We start from the raw sequence: 24,636 nt of genomic DNA, 5'->3' as shown, positions 1-24,636 counted from the left end.
AGAGCCCTAATAATGGACCAGGACCCCTCTGTGTTAGAAGCTGTACAGACACAGAACAAAGAAACAGCCACTGCCCCAAAGACACTGCAAATCCCACCAGTTTTCCCTTACACACACATACACACACACACACACCGGTGGGTGCTGCAGATACGGTGGGTGCTGCAGATCGTGGAGCATGATAAGCTGTACATACATATTTGTATGTATACAAAACTAAGGCCTATGGGGCTTCACATTTTAAAAAATGTTTAAAAAAATTAATACATTACAAGAAACTGGCAGCTTCAAAAGAGAAATCTGCAACAATGCCCCCACAACTAGCTGTCTTTAAAACACAGGTCTGAATGCATACAAAAACCACTTCAGTCTAAATGCAAAATATCTATACCTGTTACAAGGACATCCAAGTTCAATAGATACTTACATAATGCTAAAACATTTTCCAGTTTTCCAAATAGTGCTTCATTTTTTAATTCTCCTACCAAGAGCATGGTGTTATTAGGTGTATAGCCAGCTTCCTACAGATACAGACAATTACACACATGATACCTTAGTACATGACAATACTGTAAAATACAGTCCTCCCCTCCTAACTCCATATTGCACTAAAAACTCTTTTGGGCCCCATATTGTAATAATTCTTTTTAGCAGGATTTCAACAGGTCTCATAATACGACAGAGGGGCTTCTTAAGTAGCTGGCCAAAGTCAGGTGATCAGGACATATACAGCTTCTGGACAGGGGTCAAACGTACAGTAGGGGAAAAAAGTTGAGAGAGAAAAAAAAATTCTATGACCCTACATTCTGGGCAGAATTAAAAAAAAAAAATTATGACCAAGCTACTGATTCAGCTACCCAGTAATACTGTGCTTACATATTTTCTGTCTCTAGAAATGGAAAAATGCATTTATGAAAACACACACTGTTCCAACATTTGGGAGAGGGAAGCCATGAAAAGTGGTAAAGAGGTAAGTGGTCAAATGAGCAATATAAACTCCATTTTCCAATGATACCATAGAAAAACACTTAAACAGGCTTGACTGTACTACACACAGGAACAAAACTGGAGTCAGCACAGCATTCAGAGCAGTGGCATAAAATCATGATCTCATAAAGTTAGTCATTTAAACTCACCTGTAGCGCAGCATGGAGAGTCTGGACATCAGTATTTGTCAAAACATATTTTGCATAGGTATGCTGAGTAGGTTTAATTCCCAACTTATACATTACTTTGACGAGTTCAACAGTACCTACAAAAGCAAAGATACAGATCATATACCAAGATAACGTTTGTAATTAACTAAACAAACAATTTTCAGCTGCCTTAACAAATGTATATGGGATCAAAGCAAAGACTAGTAATCCAATTTGTTGCAAAACTTCCTAAGCTTCCCAGCTTTCAGTGTTACTGGGAAGTGAGAGTCTTTCAATAGCGGGGTTTGTAAATTTGCCCAAGAGAAAAGAGTTACAAAAACAAACTGAGCATTTAGACATCTTGCACAATTTACCCAGTTTGTAGGCAGATACTTAAGCTAATTTCTAAGCTTCCTCCACTCATACCGAAATTTTTGCACCTTACAGGGTCTAGAATTTTCATCGAAGGGTGTCTTTTGGCAAAATATGTCAAGGTCACCTATGCTAAATACATGTTAAAAAGTAAAATTTTATTTAAAGTAAATATTCTATTACTAAAACTGACCATTTAGTTCATTCAATGTTGTTGGCACTACATAAGCAGGAGTAATATTAATAAAAACAGACATTAAAACAAATTAATTTTACATTTTTATCTTGCTTTATCTTTCAAAGGACATTTCACTGCTTTAGTGGCTTCAACTCTTTTCTCAGAAATCTGAAAAACAACTTCAGTTTCATCACATTAGGCCTAGTTAGCCAACTCTAAATTCACGTCAAAAACTATACAGGTACTGTAATTTATGCTGGTATAAAGATGATGTGTCAGTTGCTGCAGGACACCAGTTCCAAGTAGCATATGCTTTTTTCAACTTGCCTCTCATATTTGTTACTTTAAAAATGTTAAGTTTCCCAAAGTCCCTGTCTTTGCCCTGGAGTGCCACCTATGGAAAAGTGACACTTCCATGAATATTTTATGCAGTGCACTATGGTGCAAATAATCAAATGTGAATTCCCTTTGAGCACTTAAAAATACATGCAGGCAAGTCACACTAAATTAAAGTCGCATCATCTGCTCAAGTGTGCCTTAAACAAAACTCTGTCCAATTTTGGCCCAGAATCTGCAAAATTATGAACAAAGAATTAGGTAAAGTCAGTCAATCTTGCTTGATACTTTTCCAGTTTTGACAGCATTTCTATTTTATGTTTGCAGGTTGTCAGAAAATATATTAAGAACCCAGACACAGTTATAGTAAAACAGTCATTCCCACCCTCACTCCCCCCAAAGTCTAGTCAATATTACAAGTGATAGTTGGTTTATACAGGAAACTAGGTACCACACTGAACTAGGTGCCCTAGCCTCTTTCTACAACTAGAGTGTAAAATGTGTTTATTCAGCACTCCAAAGTCCCTGATAAACATTTGCTATAAAAATCATCCCACAGTTCGGCACAAATGAGCCAGGAGAACACTAGAGCGGCTGCAGATCAAAATTAAAATGAACCATCAAGAAATCTGCATGGAAGACTGCATAACACCTGCTGCCCTATTTTTGGTTGATGCTAGTAGCATTGACACAATAATTCTCATGAGCTCTCTTATACACCCACTTTTTCAATTAAATAAAAAGATAAACACACCTCTCTTTTCTAGCTACCCAGGCTTCTTCAATTTTGAAAACAACGGCTTCTTTTATTTTTTCTTGAGGAGTTTCATAGGATAGGACCAATGAAGTCCGTAGTTTTAAATGTCTGAAAGTCCAGTTGTTCCCTCCTCCTAGGAAATAAATCAGGAAATGACTCCCTGCAGTCTATTGCTGACCTCAGAGTGTTTGCTCTTAGACGACAAACTTTAAAAAAGAACTTGAACAGGAAACTGAGGAACAAGAAGTCACCCACAGGATGGACTGTGTTAAGTATGGACTGAACAGAGACTACAGATTCTTGTCCAATTCCTGGATTTGCTTTATAAACTGGATATACCTCAGTAGGTTAAAAGCTTTGTTTTTCTCTCTTTTACCCACCTTGCCCCTCTCAGCAGCGTCTCCTCTTTTTTCCCCCTCCTCCTTCCCTACCTGTTGTATTCTAAACGGTGCTTTCTATTTAGCAGCTCTGCTCTGCAGTCCCTTCACAGCACGAGGAAGTAAGCCCTCTGCTTACAAAAGTTTACACTATACATCTCTAATTTAGTCCATAAAAAGTGCAAATCTACCCTGCCTTCTTCCTTAATACATTAGTATTACTAAAACATCAGTAAATGAAAGGATACTAATCTCAGATCACTTCTTATAAACTAAAAAAATGTATCAACTAGGATTTCTGCATTTTATGATTGTTATTAGAAATCCCCTCGACATCACTCATAAAGCTGTAAGACAAAGTTACTACACACATGGCCTCAGAGCTGGATCCAGCCCACAGAGACCCTCCATTCAGCCCCCAGCATACCCCTAAGTCTGATTAGAACCAAACTGGGCACGTCACTTGCCTGTGGTGCAGAACTGACTTGGGAACTGGATTGGGCCCACAGACCCATTCCTCTCCACCAAACAGCTGTTCCAGGGGCTGTGCCAGCCAGTCTGGTACTTGTGCTGCATGTGTGTCAGATCCTGGAGTGGACCAGAGTGGCTGGAACAGATGCTGCACGCAGCAACCATCTGACCAGCACCTGCACACAGTTCCTTACTAAAGCAGCTTCAGTATTGCACCACATGCAGCACCTGCTCCAGCCAGTCCAGGACCCACGCTCCATGCAGCACCTATGAGCACCAGATCCCAGACGAGCTAGAGCAGGCACCGTGTGCAACATGTCCCAAAGTGGCACTGCATGTGGCTCAGTCCAGACATGGCAGTGATCACCAAGAATCCTGGTTTTCTCCGATTTAAAAAAAATCCCCAATTTACGGTTAAAAAAAAGTAACCCCAAATCCACATTTTTCTGTGTTTTAAATGAAGCACCACTAATATATGGATAATATATAGCTACTTTTCTTTAATCCAAAAATACCAGGATCCCTGATCATGTGCAGCACAGATGCCACTCTGGCTGGACAGTGTTGCACACAGTGCCTGCTCCAGTCACTCCAGGATCTATGCCAGATGGTCCCAGTAAGGCTAGAATGGCTGCCAGTTTAGCTATCCTGAGGGAGAGGGTCTTTGGGCCTGATCCAACCTGTGGTGCTGGATGAGTTTGACACCCCTGTTCTAAGAGCTACCCAGACTTCTCCATTACATTTAAACAATGGTTAAAAGAAACAGTCTAAGAATCTGAGAAAAAATGTAACCATATGTGTACAATTAGTGGTGTGTGTTAACCAGCTCTCAGGTCAATAAACTATATTTTCTCAAAAAGGAATGTTTTACAGAAAATGTCTCTTCTGTATTTTAAGTATCATGTTTAAGACATTTAAATCATTCTACTCTTCATTCTTCACTTGATTCTCTTAAAATTGGTAATTATTAAGGGTCAATAAAAGTAATTTTTTTTTATAAGAAGGCATTTGTGGAATACAATGCGAACTGCACTTGGCTGATTTTGCTAAACTCTAAAGAAGATATTTATATAAATTTAATTATAATAATGAATTACTACAAGCTTAAAAGTATAAAACCAATAACTTGACTGCTTTTAGATTCCCACACACCAAGAATGCAGAAGTTAGGTGCTATAACTTTAAGTATACAAATACTTCCAGTGCAGTCAATAGGATTAGTCTCATGCCCAAAAGTAAATACTTGCAGGTAAGCATTTAACAGGCTCTATGATGTTATCTGGAGCTCATGTAATGAAACACGAGGGATTTTTGTGTGGTTTTTTTTAATACAGAAACTCACCTGAGTGTCATTTTAACTATTTCTTTATTTCAAGTAGGTTGATTTTATTATTTTAAGTATGTTAAATGACATGAAGTTTTAATTTGTACATTGGCTGGATTAAAAATAGAATATATGCTTAAACTGCAGTCCAGCCTCAGTGAAAGAGATGACATTTGAAGTAACAGTATAACAACCAATTCATCAACATTAAATACCCCAAATGTACTACACATACCACTCACCTGCCTACTGACTGGTCATAAATAGGGTCTGAAAACACTGAGTGTATATATTGTGCAGATAAAACAAAGAAGTCAAACAGATTTAATCCTGGTACATCTGATTCTTTGGTATAAATCTGATGGGGTTTCACAGGCCAAAAAGAAACAGGCTGACCATGAAAAGGAAACTGCACTATATTGCAAAATATACCCTAATAATTACTTCTCATTACAAAAAAGGGGAAGGGGAAGGGGAGAGGAATCACAAGAAAAAGTGCTAAAACCCTCACTTGGCACATCAACACATGCCATTAATGTGACACAACAAACTCCAATGCAATCTGAGCTGGCATAAACTAATCCTGATGTCACCATCTACACGTGCATTTAAGCACAATAATTTATTCCGTCACTGGATAGTACCTGTGTCTGAGGGGATTATCTGATGGCACTGTAAATTAGTCTACACCAGCCCAACTGCCAGATATGCATAGATGGTGACGCTTTACTGTGCAGTAAATTAGACCAGTATGCAGTAAAGCACACATGTTGGTTGACATGTCCACTGAGAATTAATCATAATAGAAGATCACTTGACTACTGGACTATTGATGTAGAAATGAAGTGTTTATACCTTAAATGTAGTGAAAATTATAACTTTTCAATATAATATTTTAAACCAGTTCTTAAAATATTTTAATTTTAGAACTTGTCTGAATTCTGAAACTGTTTTCCATTAGGTTTATTTTAACTTCTGCTTTGGAGAATCAAACTTTTTTGAGAAGTATTATTAAAATGGAAGGACACACTAACAAAGTAGTCCTATACCCTGAGTGGAAATTCTGGCAGTGAAAAAGGGTTTTTGTTTTTTTAGAGACATTCACCAGCCCCACAGGTCCACACAAGGAAATTCCCCAACCCCAGCTGGGAGGGGGGGGTGCACTACAAACCCTTTTGAGGCTGCAGGGCACCATGACCACAGCCAAAGGAAACTGCCCCACAGCCCCATTTCTAGACCACACAGGGGATTGGCTGTGTAACAGGACCCAACCCTGTTACTAGGGGTGTGGAAGAGCCCGAGCAGCCCCACATCCTGGAAGCATTTCCTGTGCCCACCCTATACCTGGAGGGACTCACCAGAGGCTGATCAGGGATCCTGTTTTACTTTGATGAAAAAAATCCCCAATGTTCTGATTTAAAAAAGTAATCCAAAATACACATTTTTCCGTGATCAAAATGAAACACCGCTAATATACACATATACACACACAGATCTATATAATAGCGGCATTTCATTTTGATCACAGAAAAAACGTGGATTTTGGGTTACATTTTTTAAATCAGAAAATGTGTGCGTGTGTGTGGGGGGAGGTAATCAGAGAAAACCGTGATCCCTGCTGATGATCCCAGTCTGGGAATGCAGCAAGTCTCCCAAGCAAGGGAGCTAACCCAGGTGTGGGGAATGAAGAAGAGTTGGCCCATGTGAATTCTTGTGGGGAGAGGGAGGGTGGAGATGAAAAGAATGCTTAAAGTAGCTTTGGGGCATTGGCAGAATGCGGCTGCCCTGAGCCTGGGGAAAGTCTAGGTCAAGCAGCTGCCAGGAGGGGCTGAGCGCAAGTCTTCTCTTATTTGTTTGTACAGACTTCTCTTCAAAGCCTTTGAAAGATAAGAAGTGGGGGGGGAGAACAAAGTCTGGGAAAAACCTAGCAAGCCACTGACTTAGAGCCAGAGAAAAGTTAAGTGGCAGTTTATTTGTTGAACTTTGTTTTGCTTTTCATTTCTTACAAACCCACAAAGGGTGGCCTTGTGGTGCTATAGACTAACTGGGCTGCAACAAAGGTGAGGACCCTGAACAGCGGGTCCTCAGCTAAAACCGGTGGCAAAAGTTAAAGTGGTTGGCTCAGGGTGCATGACCAAACATTCCTAGCTCTGCTCTGCCTGAAAGCTACATGTAACAGCATATAGGATGCTACAGGCAGGGGTGCTCCAGCCTGTTTATCTACACTTTCCTGACACAGCCATTTCCCAGTCCAGCCCCACATGTACCTCCTGGAAACAGACAAGTAGAACAGTTTTACCTGGCTGTAGCAGTACCACATCACTCGAGAGAAAGGCAGGGGTATACCTGCCTGCACTAGATTTATCTGATAAACCTAATGCAGACAGAAGTGCCTCCTTCTGCTGCAGCTGTTCTTCAATGTACCCCTGCACATGCCTACTGGGTCATGAGGTGCCACTAAATCAGAAAAGTTGTTGGGGAATGCTGTAAGCCTAGAAAGGGTATGAAGCCAATACCTAAATCATCATGAAGCTGAAACATTCCTTAAATTCCTGGTTTGAAAAGTGAACATAACTTTTAACACATTGAAAACATCTCTGCTGGAGAAGTCTGCATACAAAAAATATTTGTTAACTCTTTTTATATTATAATCAAATTTTCCTATGTACCACCACTAACTATCACCCTATGGAAAGATCATCTGTTAGTGATTTTTTTTTTTTTTTATAATGGGGCATCAGAAAAATTGAAAATATTTTTTACTAGCAAAAGGAAATTTGTAGGCTGTACTTTATTAGTAGTAGTAGTTTACACCAACTGATTTTAGCAGAAATAGAAGTGTGAAGATTTTTTTTTAAATTGGCTTTAGAAAGATTTAATGATACTATGCAAAAGCTTACTAAACTACGCATGTTATGAAGTACCAATGCAATTTAAATCCAACCATGACATATCATGAAAACTAGCTTACACCTGTTTATTTCATCTACTAAAACAATGAATTTCAACACCTTTGAAATGTATTGGGCTAAAATTTTAATGTTCTTTAAGCTTTTGAAGCACATTCCCCTTCCTAAAAGTCTAATTCTGCATTGACATCAATATAGAATATTACAATAGAAACTGGAGTATAACATGCATGCTCCCTTTGATTTATCTGCACATAAAATACAAACATCTTATTAAGAGGTTCAATGAATGAAATCATGAAAATCAGCTTCTCACTCTTTTCATACAGATAGTTCTGTACACAGTATTCAAACATTTGCCCAGTCTGGTTTTATATAATTGAAGCAGTGAGGTGCTCCTCACTCAGGATTGATAAAAACAGACACTAAAAATTAAAATGAATAATATTTTGCCTTTTTTTTCTTCTTTTAAAAACAACCCATTTAAAATGAAATCTAAAATTAGTATAAAAGATATTAAGGCACAAGCATTATAATTTCTTAAAACATTTAAATAAAAAAATAAATACACTGAACCAATGAACCTCTATCAAAAAACTGTGTGTTACCAGCTAGGTACTTTTCTATGTAAAGAATAAATAAGGAAAGGGGTATCTAAATTTGAAATCCAGGTTTATCAACATGGCACAATAGGTTATAATCCTTTGGGGAACCCAGCAACTATACAACTGTGGGCAAGAGACTGGGAAAGTCATCACAGGCATTCTAAACACCAATAACCAGAACTTACTAAAATGGCAAACCTGCTTTTGACAGCTATTGTTCTTTTCTACAAGTCAAAGAATATTGTCTTCATTTGGACTAAAACATTCAAAGGTAGGAAATCAATTAGCAACTGAAAAAATAAGGAAGTGTGTCTTTCTCTTCAGCCCAGGAACATAAAAGAAAAGAAAGAGTGATGAGATGTATTAGTTTTAAGACTGAAGGATGGACTGAGTAACTTAGGAGACAGTCTCATTTTCAAAGGTTTGGGCAAGTAGGAACTTAAATTCTAGTCACGTTTATGCATATTTAGAATTCTGATAACAGAAAGTTTATGTATTCAAAAATATGAGGCTGTTAATATTCATACTCAGCAGCATATAAAATGTATTTATTGAACTTAAGTGAATATAAAGATGTACAATTGTTTAAATAAATACATATTGTTATCATGTAACCTCTAAATAGAATCTGTATAAAACTCTATTTAGTACCAATCATGTAAACCAGTAAAAATGCACCCTTTCTGGAAAAAAATGCAAGCATAAATGGATTTTAAATGATCATTTAAAATTCAAAGGTTTATATTTACTGATTTAAAGCAATCCTTCATGTTCTGACTTTCCTTGGGGCAACAGAATGAGGTCACTGTTAGGAAAAACTTTTCTCTATTTCCATTACTGTAAATATTAGTAACAAACTCCCACCAAGCTGTGGTACATGTAATTCTTATCTCTTTGACACCTTTCAAATATTGGTTGCCTGCTATACATACCTTCTTCCTCTCAAAAGCTATTTAACCTTCAACCTTACTCCAAAAGCACATCTTTTTCATTTTTTTCCTCTTTGGCAAATTCTTCAATTTGTCATCACTTTCCCTACTGAGATGGCCCCCCTCCAACTATGTGCAGTATGTCATGAGGAAAAAGGAACTATTATCAAGTCTGTAATCGGAGATGCAATTGTGTGTGTACCTTTACTGACACAGACCTGTAATTTTTTACTGCCATAAAGCATTGAGCACTCTTCTAATTTACTATCTACTTTCACCTCAATGTTTTTCTTTCCACTACTTTTTTCCCCCCATTACCTCTATCAAAACAAAGATCCATGTTTTCTTCTGATTATTTTTCCTTCAGATTTATTTGCTTGCATTTTTGTCAGATCTCATTTTGTTATTTTCAGATATTTCAAATATGAATGCAAGCAAAGTTTTATATGATGAAGAGAAAGAACATTTATTCAATTTGCCTACAGCAAGAATACTTACATTGATTATTCAGTGATAAAAGGAATGCTTAGAAGCCTTCTTTTAATTTGAAGAGTTGTAATATTATTGACTCTTCTAGGTTAATACACAGCAGAAACTTTCCTGCTTAAAAAAACTCATTGTAAAGGACTGAATGACAGTTTTGATTTGTAAAATACATTAGTGGACCCACAAAACTGCTATGAAACTGAACAAAATTGTATTTCTGATGCCTTCACCAGCAAAAATTCTCCAGTGTTAAGTTTTCTCTTTAAACTATTCTTATTTCTGTTCTGAGGTTTACTAATAGTTCTTGCTAACAGTCAAGTAAATGTAGTACATTTTTCTACAGTGGAGTTCCAAATTATGTCAAGCTCTGTCCCTAGGAGAGATAGTAGATAAAACAGGAGAGAACTCCCCCCCCGGCACCCCTTTTTTTTAAAACAAAAAATAGGTACAGGCATCCAACACCTCTAGAAGTACATGCAAGCTGACTTTGTCATTTTGTTATTATCTATGTAGTAGGTAAGGACAAAATTTAAATTATAAACATTAAGCAGTATTTAGAGTTTGACAGCATATACTTTACTTCTGTACAAATGAATATCTTCAACAGAGAGGAGAAATATTGAGCGTATACAAACCAAACTAACCAGAATTATTTAAGACTCATTAAAACAGTGCTATAAGAGTATTTTTAAACTATCTTAAAAACTTCATGGTATTCAGGAAGTATGTATAGGAAGACAACTTGCAGAGTTCCTTCACACAAACATGGGTGTAAAGAGTTAATAAAAACTGAATATTGTTTTCATAAAGACTTTTCTGAAAAGCACTGAGACATTTTTATAGCCAGAAACAATTAGGGAATACTTGTTTCAGCATTTCTTCCAAACTGGAATGTGACTGTATATTTAAGATAAAATTGCAATATGAGCAGTCTGCTAAAAGCACTTTTTTTTTTGTTTGTGCATTTTGTTTGTCACCCAATGTCACACTAACAACTCTGCATCTCATTCTAAAGCACATTATACTGTGAGATAAGATGAAAAAGACAGTGTTTTGTTTCCCCTAGGGGGAAGTACTTCTGTTAAAAGCATCTTTTTATGATACCATTCTTTCTGAATTACCAATAACTCAAACCAAAGAATTAGATTCTGTACTCTAAAATTTAATATTTTTTCACTTCTTATTCATACCATATAGACATCCCCATGTGTAACAGGGGAAAGCATGCTAAATGCCTAAAGCCTACTTAAGAATCCAAAAGATTGAACATTTCTGTCCTTCAATCAGCATGCTGTCAGGTCAAGATCACTCATTCAGCATGGAAGTTTTCCTGCCTTTTTTTACTGCTACAACTAAGCTCACATTTAAGCTTACCAGAGAGTACAAATAAGAAGTTGATCAAAAGAAAGAGATTTAGTTTTTCAGCAGTGCTAACAAGGCAGTACAATGTAGGCTTAATTTTTTAAAAACTTCCAAGAGTGTAGGTTTCTTCCAGAGTATCAGTTCTTGAGCTACGTTACCAGATATAAAGCAGCAAACTGAAAATCTCCCTGAAGCCAGGAGGAATCCAAAGAGTTAAATACCCAAGTCAAACTTTATCACTCCGCTTTCTATTCAGAACCAAATTCTATATTTAAGCTAACAGGACCGTGGCACACTTAAAGAAAAATGGTGGTGAAAGCACTTCTGAATAAATTGTACAAGTATGTGATGGTAAGAATCACATACCACCAGGTCTTCATTTGTATTAAAGCACTCCTCTAAAGCTGAAAACAGGATTTTAATGTAGATCTGTGAATTAGTGTTTGAATAGGAAACAAAAACATGGATCCAAAAGCTAACCTTCAACATCCTTCTCTTTCTGGTACGTAACAAGCAGTGGCCAGAAATAGTGACATCTGAGGGGCAAGCCATATCTTTTCATGATTTTCATTAGATCAACTGCCATACCTGAAACAATATATAAAGCAATTTGACTACAACAATGACAAAAAGCAATTTAAATCAATATTTAAAATACGCAGACAAGAGTACCGGCTTTATTCGTCTTCAAAGCACACCACAGTGTGTGCTCAAAAGGCGCTGAATGAATGTTGGCTTCTTTTAACTCAGCACAAAACTGTTTCAGCTTGCTCACGGGCTGGAAATAAATTAAAAAAATAACATTTCTATAATAAAGTATGAGTAAAATATAGTACTTATCAGATTTTAAACTTATTTTAGCAATTAAAAATCCTTTGGATCTGTGAAACACTCACTACAAATAACAAAGAAAATTACTTGTAGATTAACATTGCACATACTGTGCCAACTGGTATGAAAATATTTAAATGATCTTAAATTTATTTCATTGCTGCTATGTACATTGATGCATAAAAATGTATAGCTTCCACATTTTCACACCTCCTTAAGTTTAAAAACTATACAGCCTGCTAAAAAGGTAATAACATTCTGCATACCTTATTCAGAACTACACAATGTTGTAAGAAGATATTACAACCTCCTTCATTTCCAGATGATAATTTAGGACACGATTTCAAAATCTGGAAAGCTGTATCTTCCAAGTCTTGAGTTACCAAGTTCAGACAAAGGTTCATGACATCTGGCAATTTAAAAGAAAGCTATTAATAGTTTGGAATTAGCTATTTTGGAATTAAAGTACAAATAGAAATAATACCAGAACATTAATAATTACAATGCATATATCATCATGGTCCTTGATAAGAAGGCAACATATGTTCTACAAATATATTATGGTGCATAACTTTTCTGTATGGCTAATAACAAAAGAATTAGATTTGAGACTATTACTTTTTTCTGAATAGTTTACACCACAATACAAGATTTTTCTTTCCTACAAAAAAGCCAATGACATAAATAATCAAAGTACAATCATCTTCATATTAGTCCAGAAGCATTCCACATTGTAACAAGTGAATTATAAATCTTTCAGATAGGTTAATGGAAAAAGGCTGATAGAGTAGCAGCAGAAGTGTTGTTAAGTAGGTTTTAACATATCAAGATTTAAAATGGCCTTTAACTGTGCCTACAACTCTAAACCTCTATAACCTTTCTTCTCATTACGTTCATGCATGTTTGCTATAATGAAACTTACACAGAATGCTCTTTCCTTTGGGGGGGTGGGAAGGATCTCATATTTACTCCACAAACTTAAATTTGCACTAAACCTTAAGAAGTGTAAAAGCTTATATGAGGTATTACATTTATCAAAAACCTTTATACTAAATTTTCGAATTAATAAAAATATTCAAGGTTAGAATGAGACTGACTAACCCACACCTGAGGTTTAAAAAAATATCATAAGACATTACTTTGCTTCAGTGATACAAAGCACAGAACTAACCGCATTTTTATTTGAAGGCAAATCCTTTTTCTCCTGCAAAAACCTGAGTATTCAATTTATCAAATGGCTCCATAAAAAGTACAGCTCTGGCTACCAGATTCTAGAAACATGACCAAAAGCAGTACCTGAAAATCGTCCAGTGTCCAACCGCTTTATAATATCTTGGATATATTGGGGATATCCAGCTTTAGCAAGGCTTAAGATAACCTGCATCATGTGCCTGCCCACATGACAGTGGTCTACCTTCTCAAACTGTTTCAGGAGCTGCAAGCAGTACCACAACCAAGCAAGATGTTTGTTAATAAAAAACTGCATTCAGATTCAAGTACAACAGATTAAAAACCTAAGAGGTTTCTTTAATCATGTTGAAGTAATGCTTCCAACTTGTCCAGAGTTTTCTAGACAAGCATGGCCACAGATCATGCCTTGAACAGTCTACGAACTAGAAATGCAGACTAGGGGAAAGACAAAGGAAAACATAACCAACAGGATCTACCACCCTTAGTCACAGTGGGTGCATCTACATGCGACATTAAGGCACCGTGATACACTCCAGGACAAACTCATGGAACCTTAATGGCACCTGTAGATGCTTAAATTGTTGCAGTCCAGGGCACATGTGCAGACACTGCACTCAGGATCACAGCAGTTTGAACCGGGGTTTGAGTAGCCCTGGACTAGACAGGGGTTGGGGGGGGAGGGGAGGAAATCAACCCCAGGATCCAGGAGGTAGTGTCGAGCAGCAGAGGGGCTGGCTAGGGCACAACAGTACCCCAGCATGTGGAGCCCTGTGGCTTGGCAGTAGGCAGGGGTCTGGTCCCCTGCTGCCTGGATGCAATGTATGCCCAGATTAGCGTTTAAGTGCAGCTATTTTTGCCACCATAAGACAGTACTATCCCTGACATCTTATGGTGGCAAAAATTAGTTTGCTGCAGTGTAATGGCATTGCACATGTAAACTATGACTCTTTACACTGCAGCAAATTAGTCTACTGTGCAGTTAAGCGCATGTATAGATGCACCGAGTAACAGCTTATAGTGGGAATGATAATCAGTTTCAAAAGATGTTATTTACAACACAAATTAAACTGAAAAAAGAACTGAAGAATCTGGCATAAAAAGTAATGATGTGTTATGGTTCATCTGGGGGGTACATTTAAACTGCAAAACCAATTTGACTTCTTTCTCTCACCCCCACCTCCGACGTCAATATCTAGTTATAAATCAAGTGGCCTTATTCTCTTCCACACAAACAAGGAGTTCTCATAAAATAAATACATGAAATATTTAAGTAAATAATGAAGGAGCTACATATGGGTGGGTCCCTGAGCTAGCATGCAACTTCCTTCCTTAACACACAAAAGTTTTTCTATTGGGCTGTTTAAAAAAGAAAAAATTACATAACTGTATCTAAATACGTAAAGCCAGAATCTCATTTATTTCAATGGTAGCAAGGACAAAGCCCTAAAAGTTTCTCTTTCCTTTTACAGAGCTAAAGTAGAATACAATAATTTGCCTTTTTCATGAAATAATTACATTTGGTTACTGAAGGAAAATCAACAAATATTATTCATAATTTCCTTACAAGATAAAGTTTTCCAAGTGTTAACATGTTATTAAATATGAAATGGTTTTAAAAGCAAAAGTTTGGATTCATTAAAAATATCATTATTAAGGTGAAAAAAAAATCTTAAATTACTGCTTACCAATCTACAGTAAGTTTTAAGACATTAAATGGTATCTTGTATGTTTGAGAGAAAAGAAAAAGAATACAAATATAAAATTAAACAAAGACCGGTTGTAAACCAGCAAACATATTATGAAATAGCTCATTTAAACTGGAATATTAGGAAAAGATTTACTAGGTATGAACAGTTTAATACCTTTTCGATATTGCTAATGTCACCCTTCTCAGCATATGCACTCAGTAATGCTAAGTAGATATTTGGACCAGGCTCAGTTCCTGCATCTCTTAAGACTGAAATGATATTTTCTGCATTCTCCATATCCCTACAGATGTTTAAAAAGAAAACTTTCAGTGGTTTTAATTGCAATCAATCTGTCATGTTGAACATAATTTTCTTTTTCCAATTTTTTACATAAATCAAAAGGCAAAATCTAAACTAAAAAGTGACCTTTACTTCTGATGGTTAATAAAAACAGAAAATACAAATCTTAATTAGAAGCACACTTAAGAGATTAAGCATCTTAACCAAAGAAATCAAAGTGCAAAACTTCCTTTATTCATGCAATTTAGGAAAGTCACATATATTTTGAAGACTTGAAATACAACCAATTCGGTTAAGACCAAATCTGAAAAATAGTCATCTACACACTATCAGCAACAGGCTGAATTTCAGGACAATCTGTTTCCCCTCTCATTTTTCCTGGTGCTGCAGGCTGCCAGAAAAACAGATGTTCATGAAAACAGAGCCTTTGCAAGTATTCAATCAAACATGCACCCCACATTTTGTGGCATGTATATGTTTTAGTTTTATGTAGTCAGATCAGTTAATTCTACAAAGTAGGTAAAGGTGGATTAAAAAAATCTCAGGTACGTTAACATTACCCGGCTTTTGCATGGCCTGTCACAAGACTACTGAATATTTCCTCAGTGACTGGGATTCCTTTGTTCTTCATAAATTGAAGGATCTTGCTGCAAAATATAAAGTAATAATTACAGTTATGTTTAACTTAATGTTGCACTATTACTGTCCTGTACAATGAGTGCTATATCATCAGACAAAATGCAGATAATTATCTGTGAGTGATCACCCTTTGGGATGTGGCACATCATGCTAATTATCTGAGTAATTCTAGCACTTCTAAAATGTAACCTCAGTCATTTTGAAATATGCAGGCATCTTTGTAACATCTGTTACAACTTACCTCTGTTTCTTCCCCCACCCTCTGAATTCAGCACAACTGATATTACATAAATCAGCTGCTAACAATCATGGGTAGTAAAAACAGCATACCCAACAGCTTAGCATTTTTCCTACAAGGTAACTTATTTCTTCATAACCTAATATTCCTCCTCGCTGACCTTAGGAAAAACAAAACAATCTACTACTTTTACATTCTGAATAAACTGGTACACATGCACAGAAAAAAACTCAAAATTACGCAAACTTAATTAAATTTCTTTTTTACAAGCACAGAGCCAGCCCAGTTCAGCCTGCTGGTGCATGCCTTCAGGCCAGACCAGGCCGGCTCTGTGCCAGCATGTGGGGCTTACAGCACTGCAGGCAGGAACCACATGCAGCCCCAGGCACTCATTTGCAGCCGCGTACCACCAGGGGCTCTGCCTGCCCCTGCCAGGAGCACCCCAATGGCTCGCCACCAGCTGCTGCTGCCAGTGGCCGGGGCTGTGCACCATGGGAGGGAGGTGGGGGAGGTGGCCAGAAGGCCCACATGCACTTCCACCACCACCCCACCTCCTGCAGGCAAGAGCTCCCCTTCCCACTCACCAGCTACACCCTGGGGATGTATGCATTATTATGAGATTATGCACAGTTGTATGTTTTATGTGCAAAATTACATGGGTGCGTAATTGCATAATTCCCTGGGGTGTAAACTGAACAGGACCTTTACTTATCTAGCTTAGGTGTACCTTACATTGGCATCTAAGCGATTTCTGTTCAGTGGCTAACACATATCCAATTCCCTAAGCTCCAATTATCAAAATTGTCTCACATAAGCTTAGGAACTAAAGACAGGTGTTATAAGAAGCAAAATGTTTTGTTACAAGGTCATTTCAATAAGTGCAAAGCAATACCTGGCACCTTCAATATCACCTTCATTGCAATAGGCAGCAATCAAGCTTTCATATGTTACCTGTGGGGGAAACAGGGAAAAATGATCTTTTGTGGTCAATTTAAATAGCAGTACTAAACTTGGGAGGTCTTAAAAGAATGCTTACCTGATTGGGTTGCACATTCGCTTCCTCCATGTTGGTCAAAAATTCAGCTGGAGAAAATATGTGTTTGTTCTGAAGATAGACTTTCAGCAGAGCATTATAATGATCTACATCATACTTGGTACCTAAACAAGGTATTGCAGCTAGTGATTAAAGAAATCAACTTGCTTTAAATTTCACAAAATATCTCTTTATGTTGGGTAAATAAAATCAGTTAATTTTTTGAACCAACTTTACTTCGCATCACATGACAAACTATATACAGTAGGATCATCTGTTTATCATCTGTTATTCCATACTCCATAAATGAACTGCAAGTTTTATTTATTTTAAATAATAATGTGAATTTCTACACACCCTGATAGCATTTGTAGATACCTATTCTGAAAGGAGGCAATAATAGATAACAAACTGCAGATTTAATGGTTATCAGCTAAGATTTTATCCCCATATGAAACATGTTACAGGCAGTCCTTGGACTTACAACACAATTGGTTCCTGAACCAAGGCCTGATACCTTATTTTTACTAAAAATACCCCAGAATTTTGTACTCGATCAATTATAGATGAGTAATAGCTATATTCATGTTTTTATATTAAACAGCAATCATGTTGATTTGGAAAGACTTCTTTGAGGTGATTTTCCTGGACTTTTTGAAAGGCTCTTGGTTGGACTTTTGAAGGGTTCTTGGTTGGAGTCTTCCCACGAGTCTTGGCTGCAGGTTTTCTGGAGTCTTGTCTGCTTTCTTAAAGAAAGTTTCCAAGTAAGTTTAGACAGATGTTCTCCAGGAAGATGAGAAATTCAGTGAACTTGTTCATTGGCGTGGTGTTGCATCGGATCAAGGGTTGTAAAGTCAAAATTGATGTCATAAAGTTAGAACATTTAGAAATTGTTTCAAGTGCGAAACGTTGTAACTCAAAACGTTTTAAGTTGAGGACTGCCTGTATTTTGTATTCTTTGTGTTAACATGTATCCATAAAAGAGTGCCATATACAAAGGTAACTTATTACAGGTTTCCCTCACCAAGCATGGGTGTTCGGTTCCTGAAAGTTCCCATGGTTGGCAAAACCGGCAGGGCTGGGGGACAAGGGGTGCGGGTGGCGGGGTGAGGAGCACCAGCAAGGCTGGGAGGGAAACGAGAGGCACGAGCAGGGCCAGGGGAGTCATGGGGGGTATATTCCAACTGTACCTCCCCCCTTCTCTGAAGCATGGATACTCAAACTGTGGTTGGCAAAACCATGCTTGGCGAGGGAAACCTGTAACAGCTAATAATTAGCAATATAAGATTTAATCTTTACAATACTTAAGGAAAAATCTGCCATAACAACAAAAGCATCTGTATTCAGCAAAAAAGCCTCGAGCTCCTTGATGGCACCCCTAGGTGTCAGTATAACTCACAAAATAGTGAGCAAGTCCTGTCTCAGAAAACCTGGATAGTAAAGATAAGGTTAGGTTTCCCAGTGTTTGAAAAGAAAAAAACCCCCTGAAGTACAACTTACCTATTTAGCATTTAACATTACTAAAATGCATTCAACTTTTGTTTCAGAAAAAGGAAGCCTGTAATAAGAGCTACCTGCTTTATTTTTGTTAAGAACAAAAACAGGCATACCCAGTCCTTGTAGTTTGTTCCACACCCTATGGGCTAGTTCTGTTCTTTCAGGCAACTGCAACTCAGACAACAAAGAGCCACAGCTCTGCAGCAGAAGCAAGACTTCGGCCCTACGTGCCAATCCTGAAACGAAAACAACACTACAGGTTCAATGCATACGAATCAAACATTCCAATAAAAACATGCAAAAGTAACAGGTGCAACAAAAGCTCAAGTCTCCTCCAGCAGCTGAGAGAGAGAACACATCTTTTGTTCCTTGATCTATCCATTTAAAAGTCAAATAAAAAAGTGACTAACTATAATGCTGTAATTACTCGAGTTCAAGATGACCTTTAATTGAAGACAACTACCCACAATAATTAGATTCTACACATGGACAATTTATAAAATGCTACACTTTTCTATACATAGAATCCAATTACTGAAGGATCATCTTAAATTTGTCCCCCACACTGCAGCAGAAAAAGCTGTGTTGGGGGTAGAGGGACAGCTGTTAAGCAGCTTGTCCCTGCTCCCTGCCCACCGCTCCATCCACCAAATTACCCTTGATCTGGTACCAACAGGCTCTGTCTCTACTTCAGGTTGGAGTACTGATCATTGCCCCAGACAAGTCTGTACTTCAAGCTGCAGCAGGGATAGAACCTGCCAGCACCGAAGCAAGGATAGGTGGGAGAAGGGAGGGAAGGGCCCGAGGGGGAGGGGCCTCATAGTAAATGTGGAAAATAACCTCTTTTTAAATCTGAGTAACTACAGTAATACATACTATACAAGGTGGTCAACAATTTTAAAAATGAAGACTCAGCCTAAAGTTTTTAAATCCTTATTTATTTAAGTTGCTAAAAATATTCAAGGAAGTCATATTTAGGTTTTGAAATAAGTGTACCTATTTTTGAAAATTATGGTCATTAATATTTCAATAATGCCTGAAAACATTTATGTTTTCTCTTTAGCAACTCTTAAATACAGAGCTGGCTTCACCCCTTTTCTTACTTATCTGGAAAATATCCACAATCCCAGCTCATACCCTCACCTCCAGTTTGATAAAAAGGCCCAATGGCTGAATATACACACATACACACAAAAGCGTTATCTGTTAATCTCTAAAAACAATCATTTCAGTTCAGGGATAAGATGCAGAGATACAGTGGCTGAGGCAGTTTCAACATAAGATTCTCTATCTATTTGACTGACAGAGGATTTCACTTCTGCAGTATCAGTGTAGTCTTGCATCATCACTAAATTCACTTTAACAGGGCAAAAAAAACCTTCTAACATTACTGAGTTTGCCTTTCCATTTACTCAACTTGTTAGGTCGTTGCTATGCTATTGTTGGAACTACTATTAACCTCCAATTTTGGTTCATAAAGTGAAATGACTGAAGGTTAAGGCTGAAAAGTGAGGTTGCTGACAAAGAAAATGATCATACATTTGAATGTTTTATCCCACACTAAGTTCTGCCATTATGAACTCCAAAAGAAAGATTAAAAGAAGTAAACCCTACATTTAAGTCAAATATATCTGCAAATAAAGAAGTTGTTTATAAAAAAAATGCAGCTGAGTCTGGAAACTAAGAGCCCAGACAGTGGTCCATTGAAATACAGATATGAAACTTTGTTCCCCCATTAAACATTAAACAGGATGGGGGGGGTGTGAAGAAAAAAAAAAAAAAAATCAGGTAATAGCATGACACCAGCATTTGAAAATACATGAAAAATACACAGACTTTGTACAATTCCCCACATGGTAATTTTCAAAACTTCACTGTACCTGAATCCCTTTAGTCTCACCACAAATGATCTATCCACAAGTCCACAAACACAGATAGCTACTTTACATTCCATATTTTTCCTTCTAACTGAGATTAAAATTTGTTGAAGCATGGTTAAAGAATACTGGCAAGATACTTTAGAACAGCAGACCAATTTCTTAATTTAAATAATAAACTGATACAATCAGTACTTGTTTTTTCCCAACCATCAAAAATATCAAAATTTAAATCAGTTTCTTTGTTGTTCTTTGGTTTGACAAAAATATACAAGCCATTAGTATTCGGGGTGCACCAAAAAAGATTTTTTAGGCCAATACCAATGGCTGATTATTGACCAATTCCATCAGCATCTGGCTGGTAAGTCTGTAGGGGAAATGGGCATGGGGGAGGGAAGGGGCGGGGAGCAGATTGAGGCCCTGGCAGTAAGGGAGGGAGTGGAGTTGGGGGAGGCACAGCACAGTCTGGGTGGGACAGGGCCAGTGACTCAGCAGAGTTGGGGGGGATGGCTCCTACCACTATGCGTACCCCCGGGGGAGGCATGTGTGCCACAGATCTCTGCACAGGGTGAGGTCAGACTGGCACTGTGCACACAGGGCCGGAGGCTGTGCCAAGCTCTTCCTGGTGGTAGGGGGCTGAGCCAGGGCAGGGTGGGCAGCAGTGGTGCTGGGAAGGGGACTATGGGGGGGCCAGAGCCACCCCAAAATTCGCCATAGCTCTGCCATGACCCCTCTAGTGCCGCCACCACAGCAACTGCACTGGCACGGGGCAAAGAGGAGTCTGGCACAGCCTCCAGCTCCTGTCTGTACCAGCAGCCTGCCCTCACCCTGTGCAGAGATCTGGGAGGCACATGCCCCCCATGCCTCCCCTGGGGTGCCTGCAGCAGCAGGAGCTGCCCCCCCATATAAGCCACCTGCTCTGTCCTGCACCCTGCCTCTCCCCAGCTGGGCAGCACCTGCCCCAGCCTCACACCCTCCATCACCACAGGGCCTTAATCTGCCCCCTCTCTATGCTCCTTCCCTCCCCCATGCCCCTTCCCCAGCACATATTTACTGGCCAGACACTGCTCTCCAAGCTGCTGAGCTGCATTCCTGGCCATGTACATGCTGCAGCTGCACACATGCATGCAGTATTTATCAGTGACATTAATCAGCCATATCAGCCAAAAAACGCCAATTGCCAATATCAATTTCTCTTTTAATTGGTGCTGATACAATATGGACCGATATACTTAATACTATATTTTACTCATATACAACACACACCTCTTCCTCACCCCCATCCTGCTCCCAAGTCAGCCCTCCAAAATTGGAATGCGTGCTGTCACTTTTGGCTGATATGGCCACAGAACACAGTTTATAGCTGTGATCAAACACAAGTGTATGGCTGCAGACAACTTCAAAAACAGCCAATCCAGTGAAAAACTGACCCCCCTCACTGCATTAGGTATCAGGTAAAGATGTTTCAAAATGTAGCAACTTTTGTTATTTGTGTCTTCGAAGCTCCCAGTCTGTTGCTGTTTTCAAAATGGGAGGGAGAAAAGGGATCAGAGGGTGTTCAGCCTGGGGGGTTTCTAGTCCCCCCCTGCAGAGTGGGGTGGGTATACTGGAGCCCCCCTAAGATATCTTCAGCACCAGCTGGGGAGGCCCAAGAACAAGCTCCCTCTGCTGTATTTCCCCCCCTCCCTTTTTGAAGAGCTCTGGCCATTGCTGTGGAAACCTGGCTGAAGGCTCCCAGCAGACAGCTAGATTCCCCTCTCCCCTGGAATAAACAGTGAACTTGTTTGGTCTGGAGTAGCGTTGCAACTCAGAACGCTTTGCAAAAATCATCCTTGGTTACAGCTGGGAGCTGCACTTCTATCTGCACCCACTGATTTTTCTTTGTTGCAATTGAAGCTACCCTGCTTGGATCTGAAGCCAAGACAGTTGCCACTTCTCCCCAAGGCTGCAAACAGCAGGTGCAGAGTCCAGTGTTAATTCTCGCACAAACCGTGGTGAGGCAGCAGCTTTTGGCTGAAGAGCCACTGATGTGGGTAAGGAATAGCTAACTGCTGCATGCAGTTGGTAGTAGCGTGATGAGATGCATTTTGTGGAAACAACACTTTTATTTATAGGAACTATTTACAGCAGGGTTAAGCAACATTTTTTGGCTGGAGCGTCGAAAAAACCCCCACAATGTCTACACTGGAAGGTGCTGGACTGCCAGCATTCCAGAAAAAAAAAAAGAGGATGCACTGTATATTAGTACAGTTAATAAACATAAAATGTTCCCTTTTTACAGTAAATACCAGATTTTCTAAAAATTGTAAACCTGGTGATAATAAATAAGACTTCTGATACTACCTTTGATCTTGTATATTTGTTTTGTGCAGGTCCCCCCATAATAGCCCCCCAGCCCTGCTTGTGCCCCTTGCCTCCCACCCTGCCCTGCTGGAGGCCTCCAGATGCCAGGGCTATGGGGCCAGAGACCCAGGTCCACAGCTCCCTGCCCCTAAACAGAAGCCAAACAACTGCCCATGACTCGCAAAAAAACCTTTATTTCTACATTCTGCTTTCCAAACCCAAGGGGTGGAAGGGAGGCTGTGGTATGTGAGAAAATAAAACGTCAGTTTAGCATACAATGAAAAGCACCGTCACCTCTTCTACATGTGTTATGGAAGGTCCATAGTAGAAGTCCTCTTCTGACTTGGCCAGTATGACTGACAGCCTTATCCAGCACTTTCAAGCAAAAGTTAAAATCATGTTTTTGGAACTCATCTGAAGTTATTCCTTGTTGAACCTTCCCCTCATGCTGATGTGCAACTGTGAAGAACCTTGCTTGGTAGATCAGATGCCTGCTAAACAAAAAACAGATACCGTAACTGTCAGCCACAATTACCATCCAACTAAAAAATGTTAATTCCTTTCCACCTCCCCCAGAAAAACAAAACAAAATCTCCACCCCAAATCTCCACCCCCCACAACCAAAAACAGATTCAATGTGCCCTCCAGGTTTGCATGGGGCTTCTCTTGGCAGGGGCTGGGCTCAGCGGCGCTGGGAAGAGGCTGTATCCACCCCAAATTTCACTGCCACTCCACACCCAGTGCTGCCACCGCCAACTGCCCAGTGAAGCTCTGGCTCTTCTTGGCACGTGGGTGGAGGAGGGGCATTAAGCCAGCCAGGGCTGAGCCAGGCAGCAGCTGGCAGTGGTGAAATCTGGAGTTGATACAGCATCCTCTCAGTGCCACCAGCACTCACTCCAAGCCCAGCCCCCACCAAGGAGAACCCCGTGCAGCCCCAGCTGCAGTCCACCCTACCCCGCTTCACAGATACAGGGGGGCGGTTACACATCCCCCCTGCCCACGCAGGGTGCAAGCAGCAGCAGGAACTGCCTCCCCCCAGCCATGAGCTGTGACTACAGCCCCCCCCAACCCTACCTGGGCATTGCCTAACCCTGCCTCCTCACTCACCACGGGGGCATTGAGCTGTCCCCCACCCACACCCCTTCCCACCCACTACATCAGACTTACCAGCTGGAGGCAGCTGTATCAGAAATTAGATCGGCATCAGCTGATATGCTTCCTTAAATACTGGCCACCAGTATTTGCCCCCAAAATCTCTATCAGTGCACCCCTAGATTCAATGCTTTAACTCAGCAAGTCTCAACCTTTTAGAGGCATGCTTTGTTAAACTCAAAGTACACTTTGTAAAATGCCAGCTCATAGTCTTTACGCATTTTTTGACTACAGAAAAATAATAGAGCAATTCTGTCACAAAGAACTCAAAAAGACCTCATGAGGTCAGAATGTTTTTAACACTGTGGCTACCTGTTTGAAATCTCTGGGTTTATCTTGTGAACTCATGTCCGTAGCTAATTGTGCTAATATTGTGTGGCACCCCATAGCAGCCATGAAAGGATCAAGACACCCTGATTGAGAATCAATGTTTTAACTGAACTAATGATGCTGTTCAAGTCACAATATTTTTTCAAGAAGGGCCAAAAACCCCCATAATTACACTCACTGTATGGTTCTCATGCTCTCACACGAATATTTATCTGAGGTATTTAACTGAATTGATTGCAGTCCACCTTAACATACTGCCTCAGAATGGTTCTTAT

General features: G+C 39.2%; 1 protein-coding gene across 1 annotated transcript in view; it reads right to left on the bottom strand.

The window, feature by feature from the left end:
* The window catches only part of LRPPRC (leucine rich pentatricopeptide repeat containing), a 139,156-nt gene extending 114,904 nt beyond the window's left edge, over positions 1-24,252 (bottom strand). The window contains exons 1-13 of the mRNA XM_019548566.1: positions 24,218-24,252; positions 23,174-23,373; positions 18,773-18,895; positions 17,166-17,287; positions 17,022-17,080; positions 15,813-15,899; positions 15,127-15,253; positions 13,370-13,508; positions 12,340-12,482; positions 11,915-12,020; positions 11,723-11,830; positions 1,137-1,252; positions 428-521 (exon numbers count right to left, since the gene is read on the bottom strand). Coding sequence (XP_019404111.1) covers positions 428-521; positions 1,137-1,252; positions 11,723-11,830; positions 11,915-12,020; positions 12,340-12,482; positions 13,370-13,508; positions 15,127-15,253; positions 15,813-15,899; positions 17,022-17,080; positions 17,166-17,287; positions 18,773-18,895; positions 23,174-23,373; positions 24,218-24,252 — 1,459 coding nt within the window. The remainder of the gene's footprint in view (positions 1-427; positions 522-1,136; positions 1,253-11,722; positions 11,831-11,914; positions 12,021-12,339; positions 12,483-13,369; positions 13,509-15,126; positions 15,254-15,812; positions 15,900-17,021; positions 17,081-17,165; positions 17,288-18,772; positions 18,896-23,173; positions 23,374-24,217) is intronic.
* Positions 24,253-24,636: the final 384 nt, after the last annotated feature.

The sequence above is a fragment of the Crocodylus porosus genome, unplaced genomic scaffold, assembly GCF_001723895.1.
Source record: "Crocodylus porosus isolate Cpor-Errol unplaced genomic scaffold, CroPor_comp1, whole genome shotgun sequence".
Taxonomy (NCBI): domain Eukaryota; kingdom Metazoa; phylum Chordata; order Crocodylia; family Crocodylidae; genus Crocodylus; species Crocodylus porosus.
The sequence above is the reverse complement of the archived record's forward strand: the minus strand, read 5'-3'. Positions and strand labels throughout refer to the sequence as shown.